This window comes from Capra hircus, chromosome 5 (genome assembly GCF_001704415.2).
Source record: "Capra hircus breed San Clemente chromosome 5, ASM170441v1, whole genome shotgun sequence".
Classification (NCBI taxonomy): Eukaryota; Metazoa; Chordata; class Mammalia; order Artiodactyla; family Bovidae; genus Capra; species Capra hircus.
In genome coordinates this window covers 9,205,997-9,226,130 of record NC_030812.1, presented here as the reverse complement: position 1 = coordinate 9,226,130, position 20,134 = coordinate 9,205,997, and the positions used below count along the sequence as shown (strand labels likewise).

Below are 20,134 nucleotides of genomic sequence, written 5' to 3'. Positions count from 1 at the left end.
AGCTACAGTCTTTTAATAACCTAACTTAAAAGTGACATCCCATTACTTCTACCACATTCCATTTGTTAGAAGCAAGTCACACAGTCTAGTCCACACTCAAGGGGAGGAGTTTACACACAGATGTGATTTACCATGAGCAGGAATCATTACCATCTTGGAGATCTTTCGTTTCTGAAAAGGATGTGAAAGTATGATCCCAAGGCTTGACTGTCTTTCCCCTGCTTTTTTCCACCCATATATGTCCTGGTATAACAACTAATTTGCCTTTCTCTTTCCAATCTTCTCCCCTTTTCCTTAGTTTGATTTTTCTAATGTATCAAAAATATTTTTTTAATTTAACATTAATTCTTGAGGTTTTAGAAAAGCTATATTGAGATATCTGAGTATTGATATTTCTCCCAGCAATCTTGATTCCAGATTGTGTTTCTTCCAGTCCAGTTCATGATGTACTCTGCATAGAAGTTAAATAAGCAGGGTGACAGTATACAGCCTTGACTTACTCCTTTTCCTGTTTGGAACCAGTCTGTTGTTCCATGTCCAGTTCTAACTGTTGCTTCCTGACCTACATACAGATTTCTCAAGAGGCAGGTCAGGTGGTCTGGTATCTCATCTCTCTCAGAATTTTCCACAGTTTATTGTGATCCACACAGTCAAAGGCTTTGGCATAGTCAATAAAGCAGAAAAATGGCATCTGGTCCCATCACTTCATGGGAAATAGATGTGGAAACAGTAGAAACAGTGTCAGACTTTATTTTTTGGTGCTCCAAAATCACTGCAGATGGTGACTGCAGCCATGAAATTAAAAGACGCTTACTCCTTGGAAGAAAAGTTATGAGCAACCTAGATAGCATATTCAAAAGCAGAGACATTACTTTGCCGACTAAGGTCCGTCTAGTCAAGGCTATGGTTTTTCCTATGCTCATGTATAGATGTGAGAGTTGGACTGTGAAGAAGGCTGAGCGCCGAAGAATTGATATGTTTGAACCTGTGGTGTTGGAGAAGACTCTTGAGAATCCCTTGGACTGCAAGGAGATCCAACCAGTCCATTCTGAAGATCAGCCCTGGGATTTCTTTGGAAGGAATGATGCTGAAGCTGAAGCTCTAGTACTTTGGCCACCTCATGCGAAGAGCTGACTCATTGGAAAAGACTCTGATGCTGGGAGGGATTGGGGGCAGGAGGAGAAAGGGCCGACAGAGGATGAGATGGCTGGATGGCATCACGGACTCGATGGACGTGAGTCTGAGTGAACTCCGGGAGATGGTGATGGACAGGGAGGTCTGGCGTGCTGCGATTCATGGGGTTGCAAAGAGTCAGACACAACTGAGCGACTGAACTGAACTGAACTGATACTGAGATAATCCATGTTTAGTAGAATGAGTAGAATTTTAGATTAGAGAGGTTATGGTTTTTTAATTTTTACCTTATATATATGTTTCTGATTAGACTGAATTTATTACCGGAAGAGGTTGGCTGCTTTTTAACTTTAGACTTGGAAATGTGCTATATACCTCCCTCCCCCCAAAAAAGTAATAATGGATGTTGATTATCCATTAAGTAATTATCATTCATTTAGGGAGCTTTACTGTAGAATCTCTCTGTGAATCCTGTGACATACTTTAAATTAAAAGGACATATTGCATATACTGTTTTAATTCAAAAGGATAAAATTGAGTTTTGCTTTCATTTTTGTCAAAATGAAAAACCTGTGTACTGAAGTTAGGGTTAAATTTTAGATAAATTTTAACCTAAATTTTCTTTGTAATTACGAAGTATTTGACTATGGATAATACATTGCAGTAGGAGTTTTTTGAACCATGTTCCAGTTTTAGAAAGATTGTACTTAGCATTAGGAAAGGTCTGGAATTCAGTACTCATCCATGTTTGCTCTTCTTTCCCCAGTGTTATTTTGTTAATTGTATTAATATTTCTACCTGGTTAGAATTTATAATAGTTGCATTATTTTTGATTCACTTTTAAGAGTTTTGACCATTTTTTCTTGATATCTGAATTTATTTTAATTGGTTGGGTTTATTGTTAAATAGGGTTTATCATCTTACTTTTTGATCTTTTTTTTTTTCCAGTGTGTTGGTAAATAGCATCAAAATATGGGGCATTTCCTTTATTTTATCAAGTTGCATTTTCTTTCACACTGCTCTCTCTACCTGGATTTTTGCATACTTGCATACCTATGTAGTTTTCTTAAAAGTTTTTATTTTTTCTTCCCTTTTATTTGGTCTCCCCTTTCTTAAATACTCATAGCTCTGCAGGTTTGATACAGTCTTTTCTGATTACATTTTACATATGCTATTTGGTGCCTTGTTTATTTCTCTAGCTTCAGTTACCATGGATATCTGTGGTTCTTAATATAGTGTGTTTTTACAGTTAGATGGGGAACCAATTTAAAGTGGAAATTCCTGAGCAGCATTCTCAGAGATTCTGATTTCTCCTCTCTTTCTTCCAAATCTAGGTTCAGTACTCTAGTTAAGTCCATAGCGTTTACCCTACCTATTGTTATTGTTTGTTTAGTTGCCATTCTTGCCTGCTGGACTTTATAAGCTCAGTGAATGGAAAAATCTGGTTTATATCCTTCCCCAGTGTATTCCTAACTGCTGGAATGGTGTCTGGCTATGGTGGGCACTTAATAAATATTTATTGAATTAATGAAGAGTCCAGGCTATTTATTAGCCATGTATTTTGCTGAGTACTGAAGAAAGCCATCAGTGAACAGTGAGATAGCTAACTGTGTGAATTCTTTGTTTTGTTTGGAAAGCCAGAAGAATTTTGCAGCCTTACTGTAGACTTTTTGGAAATTCGCTCAATAACTTTGACTTCTGATGATTAACATTTGACATCTAGAGGTATATTGCAGGGAGATTGCAGATTCGGTTCCAGGCCGCTGCAGTAAAATGAATATACACATATAGCAAGTCACATGAATTCTTGGGTTTCGTAATGCACATCATGGTTGTGTTTACACTATAGTGTAGTCTGTTAACTGTGGAATAGCATTGTGTCTTTAAAAAATTGTATATACTTTAATTAAAAAATAAATTTATTGCTCAAAAATGTTTTGAGCCTTCAGTGAGTCATAGTATTTTTGCAATATTAGCATCAAAGATAACTGATTATAGACTATCAGAACAAAAATTATGAATATTGGGAGAACTACTGGAGCGTGACACAGAGACACAGAGTGAGAAAAACAGCAGTAACAGACTTGCTTGACACAGGATTGCCACGGGCTTTCAGTTTGTTAAAACATGCAGTATCTGCAGTGTAAAAATATTTAGTGTCTTTGAAACACAATAAAACAAGGTATGTCTGTATTCTTCCAGAGTCTTGAATATCAGTTGCAACAGTTGAATCATATTATACATACTCCTTTGTAACCTATTGTTGTTTTTAATTTAATTGAATAAAATAGTATGTAAGAGCTTTTATTACTTCCCCTGAAACTATTTTCTTACTGGTATATATCCATTGATTAAACACCTTTAGGTCAGTGTGTGATTATGTCTGATAAAGGTATTCAACAAAGAAAATAGGTACTTGTAGCTGTGTTTTATCTCCAGCATTCAGACAGTAATGAAACCTAGCAAAAGATTTTCTATAAAAAATTTTCTTTAACTCATCTCTGCTCACATGCTGACTTTTCCTGTATTAATGCTGTGCTGCTTTTAAATTGCTTACTGTTTTCCCTTATCTGCTTATCTTACTTTCCTAAGTATATTATAGGCATCCTGAGAACAGTACTCCATGATTGTTTGTTTTAGTCCACTAAGAAAAATTTATCAGGTAGCACTGTTAAGTATTGTGGGGTATATAAGACAATTTCTGTTTTTAAAGGATAATAATCCAATTGTGAGAATACATGGAAAGTAATAAAGACAGCATGTCTCATATAGTACTTAGTACAGTTTTATGTACGTGTACAGACAGTAGGTCATAGACACCTACTCATTAAGGAGAGATTAGCATTTTTTTAAATCATTTTACATGTATTGTGTATTTGCTACATGACAGGCAGTGTGCGTAAAGGAATCGAAAAGAATATACTCTCTAGTGCTGGTCTTTGTATCCATCAAAATGAATGGCTCAATGCTTTATGTGTAGTAGGCAGTCAATGAAAGTTATGTGTCAAAGAATAATCCCAAAGTTTAACATTTTATATTCTTTCTTCCCCTGTGGCACTAGTAGTAAAGAACTCACCTGCCTATGCAGGAGACATAAGAGATGCGGGTTCACTCCCTGGGTTGGGAAAATCCCCTGGAGAAGGGCATGGCAACCCACTCCAGTATTCTTGCCTGAAGAATCCCATGAACAGAAGAGCGTGGTGGGTTACAGTCCATAGGGTCCACAAAGAGTCTGGACATGACTGAAGTGATTTAGCACAGCATAGACAAGGATTCTAAACTCTAGAAGTGATATTTTTCCCTTATTAAGTCCTCTAATGAAAGTCTTTGGCATCTAAAGATCTAAGTTTAACTTACTGCTTTATAGATCTCAATAAAGGAAATAACACCTATGGAATAAGAATACATACAAGGTGTGTTTTTAAGAAACAAGTATGGTTCCAAGTTTTGGCATTCTCATTCAGGTACTTAGTGTAATACTTGTTGGGTGTATGAATGAATGTTTAAGCAGTGCTTGGATTATAGTCAACGCTCCTCTGCATCCAAAGATTCAACCAATCAGGGTTGAAAATAGTTCACAGAAAAATTCCACAAAGTTCCAAAAAATTGAAATTGCCACAAGCTTTCAACTATTTATGTAGCATTTACATTGTATTTACAACCATTTACATTGTATTAGGTATTTTAAGTAGCCTAGAGATGATTTAAAGTATACTGGAGGATGTGCACAGGTTATAATCAAATACTACCCTGATTTTATAGTAAGGACTTGAGCATCTGCAGATTTTGGTACCTGCAGGGGGTTCTGGAACCAGTCTCCCACACATACCAATGGGTGACCAAATTTTTGCCCTAGAAACTTTTTTGTCTTGTGGGAGGAGAGGTCTCAAAAAAAATTGTGCATTTTTGTTATAGTCCCTTTGCCTTGTCCAGTTCATTGACTCCACAAATATAAATTGGATCTTCTCCTTGTCAGGCATTGTGTCTCCTATGGATATTGTATATACATCAGTCTGAATTTTTCTTTTTTCAAATGAAAAATTTCCCATTGTTTAGCCATTGTGTCTAATCTGTTTTGAATTTATTCTTTCATTTTATAATTTGAATGTTATTTATGATAAGACTAGGCCTTTACTTTTACACCTATATCCTATCTGCTTATGTAATAAGAAAGGCCAAAAAATAAAGTCATTTAACTAAAATGCAGTGCTGAACTTACTTTCATAATTAAATATAATAATTGAGCTACCCCAGTGCTCATTGCAGCAGTAGTTACGGTAGCCAGGACATGGAAGCAACTTAGATGTCCATTGACGGATGGGTAAAGAGGATGGGGTACATATATACAAATGGAAAATTACTCAGCCATGAAGAGGAATGAATTTGAGTCAGTTGTAGTGAGGTAGATGAACCTAGAGCCTGTTACACAGAGTGAAGTGAGAAAGAGAAAAGCAAGTATTGTTTGTTAATGCATACACGTGAAGTCTAGAAAAATGGTACTGATGAACCTAGTAGAGAATGGACTGGGGAAGGTGGGGGTGGGACGAGTTGAGAAAATAGCGTTGACATATATATACACACTATCATGTTTAAATAGTGGGAAGTTGCTGTATAATGTACGGAGCCCAGCCTAGCACTCTGTGATGACCTTGGAGAGTGGGATGGTGAGGGGAGGGAGGCTCAAGAGGAGGGGATATATATAACTATGACTGGTGTTGTATGGCAGAAACCAACACAACATTGTAAAGCAATTTTCTACCAATTAAAAAAAGTAAAGAATTAATCTTATTAGTTAAAAATATATAGCAGGTGATCTCCTAAGATTGTGTATGCTCAGTTGTCAGTCTCAATGCAAGACCAAGGTATTTATTTTTTATTGTTAAGGGAGTACTGCTTGGAGCTCTTCATTGTTTTTCTTGTATAAACTACATCTGTAATTCCTCCTTTGGTATGTCCAAATTCAGTTTCCTTTAAAATAGAAAGTTTGTTTGGGTGTTTACTTCCTCTTTATGAACACTCACTGATTTCTATATCACCCTGAATGCTTAGGCCTTGGACTGTTTCCTGGTATATCTACAAATTTCTGTTCCCACTAGTTGAGCAGAACTCAGTTTTCCTTACTAAGAGCCATAAAGAGTTATTTCAAGGAAGTGGAAACTGTTTCAGAGGACTTCTGTATTCAGGTTAATTTGTCTTTTGCCTATCAGTAATTATGTCACTAATGATTAGATGCAAACTGTATTCACTTCATCTAATTATTGTAATTATATATTTTTACCCAAGTTGTTGTAATTACATTTATACAACCAAATCATTTCCTTTGTTTTACCCTCCTGCACTGTATGTAATTTGTTGGAAGGAGGTTTGAAATCCCTAAAATTTTCTTAGTGAATCTTTTAAAATTTAATCATCTTCATAGAAATATTGGTGGATAGGACTTATACCCAAAGTGGTACTACAAAGAATATTTGACAAGTCTCTATCATTTAACTTTGTTTTGTAATTTATAAGGGATGAAATAGTAAGTTTTGGATTAGAATATAAGAAGAGAAAATTTTAAATGGTGATGATTTAGCTTTCAGATTATGTGTTGATATAAACAGAATAGCACCTACTATTTGAAAAGTTCTGTGCTAAGCAATTTATGTATTAATTCATATACCTCTCATAGTAAACTTTTGAAGTAGGTACTGTTATTGTCCTCATTTTCCAGAGGAATTTGTGGCATACAGGATGTTATATATATAATTGACTCAACAACAACTAGCCTACTGGCAGAGCTGGATTAATCCCAGACAGTGTGGCTCTAGAGTCTGTACATTGAGCAAAACCACCTTCATGAAAAGGAATATAACATGTTTGAATTTATTTCAAATGCCTCTAATTTTGTAATTGTGATTTTACTTGATTGCATTACAGAGTTGCTAAATACATTTGTTTTTATCTCTTCTAGAAATGAAATGCAGTGATTTTCAACTCCCATGCCTAACCCATACATAATCTGTCTTTAAGGCATGGATTCTGTCTTTTTAGAGCCAATTTTGTGCAGCTATTTATAATTCAGTCCTTTTTTATTAGGTGTTTCAACTTTTTCCTAAAAATGAGTGGGAAACAAAGTTGTCCTTGTGCTAACTTGCTGAGAAAAATAAGTAGGCCCTCTTTTCAATAAAAACAGATGTTTTATGTGCTTGAACTAGTTTTTTGAAATCGATTGTAGCTCAAGTTGACAAAGCTGCCTGTACCTGGAATTAAATGACAAAAGTGTCTTCACACAATCATCTGTTACTGGTAATAGCTTGGGATATGTAGAAAAACTTCAGATAAATCATGTCAGGTAAGATTTTAGAACTACAGTTGAGTCACTCTCTTTCTTTCCATGTGTGACTTAATATACTGACCATATTTAGTCGACTGTTTAAAGTCAGCAAGTCCTGTATCTCTTAATGTGCTGCATGTGGTAGCTTTCGATTTTCTCAGCGACAATATTTTCATGGGCATGCCTGCCAGTTTCTTGTGTATGCTTTGTAAATGTTCAGGAGAATTCACTGAGCAATTTCCACCACAAACTTGAGATTCATTTATAACATATGTCTCATGACAGTGTTTTAGCATTTAATTTATATTTAAACATTTCAAAAACGTGTAAAGAAAGGCAAAAGCAGATTTAATATTACCAGCTTTAGGTATTTTTGTTGATGTTTCTTACATTATACTGACCTTAAACATTTAAAATCAAAATCAGCAACATTTCATTTATTGAGAAATAACTTTTTATGTTTTTTCAAAGAGCTAGGGTAGTCACCTTCTTAAAATAGAGAAACTTTAAAAATTAGTCATTTGTTCTAGACTCTTTTATCTTCAGTGTCAGAGTTACTCATAAGATGGCAAATAAGACCCTGTTCTGGATCCCGCCTTTATGTTACACATATGCCCCATATGTGACTCTGTTACTGGATCATCTGTTAAACTCGTGTGTAGAGCCTCCTCCGGGACATATTCCATGATGACAACCATTCTTCCTTTTCTTAGCTTTCATAATAAATATACAGCCATATATTTATTATATTCCTTTTTATATTATTATTTACTTGTGTATTTGAATGCCATGCTACATGGTAAGCTTCTTGAGAATGCTCTTTAACTGACTGATTAAAATAACACAAATAACTTTGTCTTCCAGGAAGAATATAATGATTATAACTTAATCTTAACCTTTCTTTTAACTATTTTCATAGAAATCACTTCTCTACATTCTCTCCCTGAATGATTCCAAGTTCCATTATTTTAATTATTACCTTAATGCAGGTAATTCCCAAATTATATTTTCATCCCACATTTGTTTTTAAGCTCTAGATTTGCATATCCAGTTGGCCCCTGGAAATGCATGATTAGAAATTAAGCATATCCAAAGCTAAAATCATCTTTCTTCAACTTGTTTTTCAAACCTGTGGTGTTTATATTCATGAATGACCTCCTCCTATTCCTCATCCTTCGTATCCAATCTTTAATTAAGCCTTATATGTTTTGTCCTAAATTTCTCTTTTAATATATATTCATTCTGAATAACTGTTGCTCAGGTCAGGCTCTTCCCTCTTCATACTGTTCCCAGTAATCTTCCTGAAATACTAATCTGATCATGTTAACCCTCTGCTTGTAAACTCTGAATAGCTTTTTCAAACATCATCTTCCTGAAACTTGACAGTGTTCTCGTCTACTTGCCCCTACTACCTGAATTGAGCCACTATTACTGATATAAATATTCCAGATTTTCTTGATGAGTAGAATAAAAAGCAGATCAAAAGCTACCTCTAATGTCAAATCCTGTCATCTGTGCCTTAATGTTTAGATCTTTTACATGTAATATATTCAGACCTTTTAGCACCTAGCCTTATTCTGTTTTATAATTTACAGATACTGTATACCTTTTGCATGACTTGCTGTTCTGTTATTCCATGCATTTTTTAAAATCATAGTGCCTTTACTCAGTGATGTTCTAGTTGAATTGGACAACTCCTATGCAATCTTCAAAATCTTGCTTAAATGTATATTCTTATGAGACCTATATGGACCATCTTAATAACAAGATCTCTTTTTGTTCCCAAGGATATTTTAGTACTTCCTACCCACTGCTATTATGCTCTTTTGTAATTGTTGTTCATAAGCTAGCATTCTATACTGTGATCTTTTCTACTCTTTTGGCATTGGCATATGTACTTTTTAGCATATATAATTTGAAGAGTAGCCAGATATTTAAAAAGAATATGTGAGAATTTGGGTGGCAGGGAGAACTCATAATATTTAAAGGGTTATCAGTTAAAAAAGAAATTCCATTTGATACTTGGAACCACAGGAGGCAGGAGATAGATAAAGGAAGACATGTTTTAATGTGTACAATTTATTTTTTTGTACTATTTATTTTTAAAATTTGTTAATTTTTTAATTGAAGGATAATCGCTTTACAGAATTTTGTTGTTTTCTGTCATACATCAACTTGATAGCATGTGCAATTTAGGAAAAGATAAATGAAATGTTTTATACTGAAGATAATGCACAGTAGGTTTTTAATACATGCTAGTTCTTTTTTATTTTTTTAGCTTTTAAAATTGAAGTATAATCTACATATAATAAAGTATACAGCATATAATTCAGTGAATTTTTACATTTGTACATGTCTATATAAAAATCAGAAAGCTGGGGAACATTTTCAGTCTTCCCAAAAGCTCCCTCATGCTCCTTCCATTATTTCCCCACAGAGTTAACTATGATTCTGAGCTTTATAACTGGAGATTAGTTTTGCCTGGAAATTCACAGTTTGTATCCTTTGTGTCTGCCTTTTTTCACTCACGTATATGTCTGAGAGGATTACATATGTTGTTGAAGGTAGCATTAGTTTGTTCTTTTTTTATTGATGTATAGGATTCTGTTACATGAGTAGAATCTCCCCATATGCACATACATCCCACCCCATTTATTTAACAGTACTATAACTTGAGTAGATATTGTCAAATGGCTTTCTAAAGGGGTTATATGAACTTTACACTTTTACCAGCAGTTTGGTATTTCTCCATATTACAACACAATAGATTTAATATTTTTAAGAACCAAGGCTTAGATTTTCTTTTTATGTAAGCATTGCCTATGATACACATTTTGAAAATAAATAAAAATTTAAAGAATAAAAATTATTCATAGTCTCACAACCAGTGATAAGGACTATTAATTTTATTGTATATTCTTCTAATCCTTTGTGTCCTTTTTAAGTAAAATTATAATCACGCAAACTATTTTACATCTTAATAAACTTATATGTTGTGAGCATTTCCCATATCTCTTTAATGTCTTATTTGAAATTTTCTCCATTTTTAAAAAAACAGTCATATTTGTATTAAACACATTTATCAGGTAGGGTTTTATATTTTTATAGCAGTGATAAACATCAGAGGACTGTTCTGGCGCCGATAGGAATTGAGAGATTGAAAGAGAGAATAGAATTTAGTATCTTTTCCCAAGGAAAATTAATGATTAAACTTATAAATAGGTCTATATTATTTAAGTAACTGTGAGTCATTAGCTTTCTCAAATGACATTTTATAAACTATTTCCTAATGCAGTAAAATTTGGATGTTTCTTCTCTTGTTTTCAGACAGCTGCGGTCCTCACATTCCTCCTACCCTTTAATCACTGCTCCTTGAAAAACACAATTCTTTTCCCAAGCAGTGTATTCTCAAACTTCATATGAATGTTCCTTATATACTCATTTACCATTTGCTGTATGTACTATTTAGGCACTTTGGGATCTTGCCATCTTGTTCCAAACGGAAGAATCATAAATATATAAGAATGTAAATATGTCAGGGAATTTTAGAGATATGTAACCCATCAAATTCTTTCCTCCACCTGAAAGACAAAGCCCTGAAACATTAAATTACTTGGTCGCAGCTACAGTGTTTATGGCAGAGCCAGAACTGGAGCCTACATCCAACACTTGTCAGAATTTTCCTGCTTCAGGTGTGAAGTACTTTGTCCTTCGTGCTTTTCTTGACACTAACTTTGTCTTTTTCCCCCAAGGAAGAAGCTACCAAAAGTATTTTTCTTTGTTTCTGTGATAGGTAAAGGAAAATTGTTTTACTTATACAGCAAACACTTATTAAGTGCCTGTGGTGTGCTGTGCTTAGTTGCTCAGTCGTGTCCGACTCTGTGTAAGCCCATGAACTGTAGCCCACCAGGCTCCTCTGTCCATGGGGATTCTCCAAGACAAGAATACTGGAGTGGATTACCATGCCCTCCTCCTGGGGATCTTCCCAACCCAGGAGTCGAACCTAGGTCTCCTGGATTGCATGTGGATTCTTTACTAGCTAAGCTACCAGGAAAGCCCTATTTAGTGCCTAGAATGTATGATATCCTGTTTCAGAAACTGCAAATAGATGAGAAATAGTTGATGAAACAGGAACATCTGTCAACATGGTGTTAAGTGTGGAAGGAGCTTATTTTGGGGAATCTGAACATCTGTGATAGAATTTCAGCTCCATCATTTCCTATCTCTGTGGCTTATTCAACCTACGTAATTAGTCTCTGAATCTTAGCTTTCTTGTTCATTTATTCATTTATGGAGCCCTTACCACATGCAGAGAACAATATAAAGTGCTGGGGATACAGCATTATGAAGGACTTCAAAGAAACTTGTTTCTGTGGTTTGTATATATTACTGTTTACAATTTGTTGTTTAGTCGCTAAGACATGTCTGACTCTTTTGTGACCCCATGGACTGTAGCCTACCAGGCCCCTCAGTCCATGGAATTCTCCAGGCAAGAATACTGGAGTGGGTTGCCTTTCTTTCTCTAGGGGCTCTTCCCAACCCAGGGATTGAACCCACGTCTCCTGCATTGACAGGCAGATTCTTTACCACTGAGCCACCAGGGAAGGTTAAAATGGAGGACTTTATGTATTTATTAATTCATTTTAAACGAGTTAAAGCAGGGCTTTACCTCTGTTAGTAAAAGTCATTTTTAAAGTAACTAATTCGTTTTCTCCTGAAAACTTGAATTTATCATTAGTAATAAATACTTTTAGTTGTTTTGACAGACCTACTTTGCTCATTTTCAAGAAAGTTTCTGCCACAGCCCAAGCTAGACTAACTATAATTTGTCATTTAAGTAAAAATCATATTCCATTGTAGCCTGTATGGGGAAAAAATCTGAAAAAGAGTGGTTGTATGTATAACAGGTGCACTTTGCTGTACCCCTGAAATGAACACAACATTGTAAACATACCCCAACAAAATTATTTTAGAAAATGGTATTCTATGGAAAAAGTGGCTAGATCAGCTTGCAAATTATGCAAGTATTTTTCTTCAGGGCAGTCATTATACTTGAAAGAAATCTTGATGCATGCTTCCTATCTTGTTTCACAAAATATTTAAAAGATGTATAGTTGAGTCAAAATTTAATATGATTTATAGTTTTTACTGCATTGTCAAGGACATTCATAAGTAAGAATGGCTTGTGGGAAAAAATAAACCTGTGAGTGTATAGCTGTGAATACAGTGACAGTAGAGTGCAGTGTTTTCTTTTTCTCCCGCTGCCTTGGATTGTGCTTAGACACAAGCATGTTCATAACTGACACTTTTGCATCATCAAGTACACATGTCAACATAGTGTAAAGAGGAAATGCCATCTTAGTATTATTATAAAAATAGTTTTGATCTTGTCAGCTCTCTGAAAGGATCCCTCTTCCCTAAACAGATCACATTTTGGGAACCACTGCTATAGAGTGTATAATTAGTACTTAATTATAATGTTTTGATTGTTTTCATGTTGGCATGTACTTGTTTTTGTCATGGGGTTGGCATAAGAAGTCTAGTCTTATATAGTATTGTTCTGTGTATCTAAGTAAGTATTATTAAAATTTATAGTACCATTTACCTGCTCGATAGAAATACAATCAAGATAGCAGCAGACTACCTTTTAGAAAGTATTTGTTATGAAAGCTCCAGGATAGTAATTTTATTCTGTTAATGTGTTATTGGGAGTATTGATTCAGAATTTTTCTGATCCTGCTTTCTGTTCTGTTTTTAGGCTTGCATTGATGACAATGTTGATATGGTGAAGTTTCTGGTAGAAAATGGAGCGAATATTAACCAACCTGATAATGAAGGCTGGATACCTCTGCATGCAGCTGCTTCTTGTGGATACCTCGACATTGCAGAGTAAGCCAGTGCTGTGCTCATTTTCATCCAAACACTGTTTTAGAGACTTGAGATTTTATGGAAATTGTTATAGATAAATGAGAAAACTGTTATATTACCTTAATTGATGAAAATTATTCTTCCCAGGAAGGAGAATAAGTGGGTTGTGGGAATCCAGATATTGTCTCTTGGTGTGAGGTCATCTTCTTGTCTCTCTCCTGTCTTTGACTTTGATACTTTGAACTGATAAGAGTAATTCTCTTGAGTACATGTAGAGTATTGTCAGATGACTCAAGGTTAATATTAGGTTGGTGCGAAAGTAATTGCAGGTTTGCATTGTTGAATTTTGCTCTTTAATATTGGAATACATTCTTAAATAAATGTGGTTATACATCATTTTAATGCACATTTCTTGCTATATGTTTTTTTGCTAGTGACTTATTAGTTGCTATTTATTTTATATTTATTTTAGTCTAGGGAAATTATGTTAGACAAAAAGCAAATTTGAGCGATTTCTCTTTGGAACTTTCTAAGTTCCAAATGCATCGTAAAACAGTGGAGACAACTCACAGCATCAGCAACGCATTTGGCCCTGGAACTGCTAACCAATGTACAATGCAGTGGTGGTTCAAGAAGTTTTGCAAAGGAAATAATAGCCTTGAAGATAAAGAACGCAGTGGCTGGTCATTGGAAGCTGACAACAACCAGTTTGAGAGCAGTCACCAAAGCTGATCCTCTTACAACTACACAAAAAGTTGCCGAAGAATTCAGCGTCAATGATTCTACAGTAATTTGGCATTTGAAGCAAATTCAGTTCAGTTCAGTCGTTCAGTTGTGTCTGACTCTTTGCGACCCTGTGGACTGTAGCACGCCAGGCTTCTCTGTCCATCACCAACTCCTGGAGCTTGCTCAAACTCATGTCCATTGAGTCAGTGATGCCTGCCATCCAGCCATCTCATCCCCCTTCATCCTCTTCTCCTCCTGCCTTCAGTCTTTCCCAGCATCAGGGTCTTTTCGAATGAGTCAGTTCTTCACATCAGGTGGCCAGAGTATTAGAGCTTCAGCTTAAAGCAAAGTGGAAAGGCAAAAAAGCTCAGTAAGCAGGTGCCTCATGAGCCAAACGCAAATGAAAAAAATCATTGTAATCCCCTACCATTGCAGCAAAAAAGAATAAAATACTTAGGAAAAAACCTGCCTAAGGAGACAAAAGAGCTGTGTACAGAAAACTGTAAGACACTGATGAAAGAAATCAAAGACGACATAAACAGATAGAGAGATATTCCATGCTCTTGTGTTGGAAGAATCAATATTGTGAAAATGACTATAGTATCAAATTCTGTCTGCAAATTCATTGTTATCCCTATCAAATTACCAATGGCATTTTTCACAGAACTAGAACAAAAAAATCTCACAATTCATATGGAAACACAGAATACCCTCAAATAGCCAAAGCAATCTTGAGAAAGAAGAATGGAGCTGGTGGAATCAACCTTTCTGATTGTAGACTATACTACAAAGCTACAGTCATCAAGACACACTGATCCTGGCACGAAAACAGAAATATAGACCAATGGAACAACGTAGAAAGCCCAGAGATAAACCCACACAGCTATGGCAAAAGAGGCAAGAATATACAATGGGGCAAAGATAAACTCTTCATTAAGTGGTGCTGGGAAAACTGGACAGCTACGTGTAAAAGAACGCCATACACAAAGATAAGGATGGAATAAAGACCTAAATGTAAGACCAGAAACTATAAAACTCTTAAGAGGAAAACTTAGAACAGTCTGTGACATAAATCACAGCAAGATCTTCTATGACCAACTTCCTAGAGTAATGGAAATAAAAACAAAAATAAACAAGTGGGACCTAATTAAACTTAAAAGCTTTTGCACAGCAGAGGAAACTACAAACAAGGTGAAAAGACAACCCTCAGAATGGGAAAAAATAATAGCAAATGAAACAACTGGCAAAAGATTACTTTCCAGAATATACAAGCAGCTCATACAATTAAATACCAGAAAAACAAACAATCAAATCAAAAAGTGGGCAAAAGATTTAAACAGACATTTCTCCAAAGAAGACATGCAGATGGCTAATAAACACATGAAAAGTTGCTCAACATTGCTCATTATTAGAGAAATGCAAATCAAAACTACAATGAGATGCCACCTCATACCGTCAAAATGGCCACCATCAAAAAATGGACAAACAGTAAATCCTGGAGAGGTATGGAGAAAAGGGAGTACTCTTGCAGTGTTGCTGGGAATGTAATTGATGTAGCCGCTATGGAGATCAGTATGGAGAGTCCTTAAAAAACTAGGAATAAAACTACCATATGGCAGAATAATCCCAGTGTTGTTGCTGTTGTTGTTCAGTCGCTAAATCGTGTCTTAATCTCTGCAACCCCATGGACTGCAGCACACCAGGCTTCCTTGTCTATCACCAACTCCTGGAGCTTGCTCAAACTCATGTCCTTCAAGTTGGTGATGCCATCCAACCGTCTCATCTTCTGATGTCCCTTTTTCCTGCCTTCAGTCTTTCCCAGAATCAGGGTCTTTTCCAGTGAGTCATTTCTTCACATCAGGTGGCTAGGTGGCTAAAGTATTAACTAGTTTGATCTCCTTGCAGTCCAAGGGACTCTTATCTGCTCACATCAAAGCTTAGCAACTAATAAGTATTGAATATGATAGTACTACTCTGAGAGTCCAGCTCTCACATCCATACATGACTACTGGAAAAACCATTTCCTTGACTAGACGGACCTTTGTTGGCAAAGTAATATCTCTGCTTTTTCCAGTAGTCATGTATGGATGTGAGAGTTGGACTGTAAAGAAAGCTGAGCGCCGAAGAATTGATGCTTTTGAACTGTGGTGTTGGAGAAGACTCTTGAGAGTCCCTTGGACTGCAAGGAGATCCAACCAGTCCATCCTAAAGGAGATCAGTCCTGGGTGTTCACTGGAAGGACTGATGTTGAAGCTGAAACTCCAGTACTTTGGCCACCTGATGAGAAGAACTGACTCATTTGCAAAGACCCTGATACTGGGAAAGATTGAAGGTGAGAGGAGAAGGGGACGACAGAGGAGGAGATGGTTGGTTGGCATCAGTGACTCAATGGATGTGAGTTTGGGTAAACTCCAGGAGGTGATGATGGACAGGGAAGCCTAGAGTGCTGCAGTCTTTGGGGTCGCAAAGAGTGGGACGTGACTGAGCGACTGAAGTGAACTGACTGACTGACTCTGGGAGTCTCTTTTAGTAATTCTTCATATTTTTCTTTCTTTGTTCATTTCATGCACGTGTATACCCCAGCCCATCCTCCCACCCTCCATCCCCTCAGCCATGTGTATTGGAAATACATTATAGCAGTTGAAGGGAAAGGTAGTGTTTGGTGAAATGAAAAGTGCTTTAGGAGTTAGAAGAGCTGAGCTATTTGAATTTTATTACTGACTCTAATACTGACTGCACAACATCTTTTGACAGTTTGTTTCCTCTTTCTGGGCTTTGATTTCTTTATGTATAAAACGAAGGAGTCTCCCTGCCATTGTAAAACAGTACTGGTTATTCATAATTTTAATCATGATTTTCAAGTTTTTTATTCCTTTCTATTCTTTTCATGCTCAAGAAAAGGCTTGGATTTCATCTTCATGAAGAAAAATAGCTAATGTGTATTTATCTTCAGCTGTCCTTAAATATTTGGCATGTAGGCTCTGGAGTCAACTAATGTGAATTATGAAGGCTTCCTCAGCCAATCTCTAAGGGTATGACCTTGGGCAAGTTGCTTAGTGTTAATAATCTTCAATTTTCTCCTCTATAGAAAGGGATTAATATTGTCTAGGTTTGTTGTGAGGGTTAACTGATGTAACCCACCAAGCAGAGTTCCTGGAATACTCCATATGTATTAACTTTTGACCATTATCTTATTTATCTTTTCTGGGAAAATGAAAACTCAATTTCTTTCTTCATATGTTTAATCCTTGTATTTCATTTTTTAATTCTGAGTTTGAAAAGATAATAATTTTTCTGAACAATTTCCTGTTGTAGGCTTGGCTAATATCCACTGTGTCAGTTGGGATGATTTTAGATCCAGGTAATCATCGCACACGACTGAGCGACTGAACAATAATAAATCGCATCAAACTTAAACTGACCTAAAAAGAAAGGGCACTAGTTGTGCATGATAATACATTAGAGATAGTAGAGCAAAGAATGGAAGGTCACGGTTCAGTTTCCAGACAGTTAAGAATTTCACATCTGGTCTCTAGCCTGGCAGGAACCTAGTGAGTAGATGAGAGGTGGCTCTTTATATTCTTACTCGTAAGTCATCTCACTTTTTCCCCAAAGTAATTACTTTCAGCTTCTCCCTGCTTTGAGTGAGGTGGAAATCTTAGGGGAAACGAAAAACAGATTGTTTAATAAGGCCTCTTTTCCAGAGTGGATTAGAGGAAGAATAAATGAAGTGAATTTGGGGAGTATAATGTTAATGGCCAGATTATAGCTTGTTTTACTATATACTCATGGGTCATGTATTGAAATCTACGCATTAGCACCATTCTTTCGTGGAAGGTACTGAATTGGCTGTGTATTCTTGCCACCTCTTCTTAATATCTTCTGCTTCTGTTAGGTCCATACCATTTCTGTCCTTTATTGAACCCATCTTTGTATGAAATGTTCCCTTGATATCTCTAATTTTCTTGAAGAGATCTCTAGTCTTTCCCATTCTGTTGTTTGCCTCTGTTTCTTTGCACTGATCACTGAGGAAGGCTTTCTTATCTATTCCTGGAATGTGAAGTCAAGTGGGCCTTAGGAAGCATCACTACAAACAAAGCTAGTGGAGGTAATAGAATTCCAGTTGAGCTATTTCAAATCCTAAAAGATGATGCTGTGAAAATGCTGCACTCAGTATGCCAGGAAATTTGGAAAACTCGGCAGCAGTGGCCACAGGACTGGAAAAGGTCAGTTTTCATTCCAGTCCCAAGGAAAGGCAATGCCAAAGAATGCTCAAACTACCGCACAATTGCACTCATTTCACATGCTAGTAAAGTGACGCTCAAAATTCTCTAAGCCAGGCTTCAACAGTGCGTGAACCGTGAACTACCAGTTGTTCAAGCTGGTTTTAGAAAAGGCAGAGGAACCAGAGATCAAATTGCCAACATCCGATCGAGCATCAAAAAAACAAGAGTTCCAGAAAAAATATCTATTTCTGCGTTATAGACTATACCAAAGCCTTTGACTGTGCAGATCACAGTAAACTGTGGAAAATTCTTATAGAGATGGGAATACCAGACCACCTGACCTGCCTCTTGAGAAATTTGAATGCCGGTCAAGAGGCAACAGTTAAAACCAGACATGGAACAACAGACTGGTTCCAAATCGGGAAAGGAGTATGTCAAGGCTGTATATTATCACCCTGCTTATTTAGCTTATATGCAGAGTAAGTACATCATGAGAAATGCCGGGCTGGATGAAGCACAAGCTGGAAGCAAAACTGCCGGGAGAAATATCAATAACCTCAGATATGCAGATGACACCACCCTTATGGCAGAAAGCGAAAAGAACTAAAGAGCCTCTTGATGAAAGTGAAAGAGGAGAGTGAAAACGTTGGCATAAAACTCAACATTCAAAAAACTAAGATCATGGCATCCAGTCCCATCACTTCATGGCAAATAGATGGAGAAACAGTGGAAACAGTGACAGACTTTTTTTGGGGGGCTCCCAAATCACTGAAGATGGTGACTGCAGCCATCAAATTAAAAGGTGCTTACTCCTTGGAAGAAAAGCTGTAACCAACCTTGACAGCATATTAAAAAGCAGAGACATTAGTTTTCCAACAAAGGTCTGTCTAGTCAAAGCTATAGTTTTTCCAGTAGTCATGTATGGATGTGAGAGTTTGACTATAAAGAAGGCTGACATTGATGCCTTTGAACTGTGGCGTTGGAGAAGACTCTTGAGAGTCCCTTGGACTGCAAGGAGATCTAACCACTCTATCCTAAGAAAAATCAGTCCTGAATATTCATTGGAAGGACTGATACTGAAGCTGAAACTCCAATACTTTGGGCACCTGATTCCAAGAACTGACTCACTGGAAAAGACCCTGATGCTGGGAAAGATTGAAGGAGGGAGGAGAAGGGAATGACAGACGATGAGGTAGTTGGATGGCATCACCGACTTAATGGACCTGAGTTTGAGCAAACTCTGGGAGTTGGTGATGGACAGGGAGGCCTGGCATGCTGCAGTTCATGGGGTCGCAAAGAGTCGGACACGACTGAGCGACTGAACTGAACTGAACTGAACTGAACTGAACTGAATTCGCACTGTTATGCTCTGAATCATGTCCCCATAAGATTCATATGTTGAAGGCCTAACCACAGAACATGGGAATGTGACTATATATAGAGAGCCTTTTAAGAGATGATGAGGCCCTTAGGGTGGGCCCTAATCCAATCTTACTGTATCTTTTTGAGAGGAAATTTGCACACAAAAAATGGCATCAAGGGCTTGCACAGAGAAAAGACAGCATAAGGACACTGCTAGCAGGTGGCCGTCTGTAAGCTGAGAGACTCCTCAGAGGAGACCAATCCTGCCAGCACTTGATCTTGACCTTCTAGCCTCCAGAGCTATGAGAAAATGAGTTTCTGTTGTTTGATCCAGTTTGTCTGTGGGTATTTTGTTATGGTAATGCTAGCAGTCTAATACAAGCAGTATAAAATTCTCACTGTAGAGTAAGAGCAAAATTAAATATAATGACTTTTGTAAATACTTGAACGATTACGGAGTCCAAGAAAATGTGTTCAATTTAGTATTCCAGTCTAAGATGAT

At 36.6% G+C, this 20,134-nt stretch overlaps 1 protein-coding gene across 5 annotated transcripts in view; it reads left to right on the top strand.

Annotated features, from left to right (window-relative positions):
• Positions 1-20,134, top strand: part of PPP1R12A (protein phosphatase 1 regulatory subunit 12A) — a 169,822-nt gene that overhangs the window by 50,112 nt on the left and 99,576 nt on the right. For all 5 annotated transcript variants that reach the window (XM_018047599.1, XM_018047596.1, XM_018047600.1 and 2 more), the window contains exon 2: positions 13,209-13,339. In XM_018047599.1, coding sequence (XP_017903088.1) covers positions 13,209-13,339 — 131 coding nt within the window. The remainder of the gene's footprint in view (positions 1-13,208; positions 13,340-20,134) is intronic.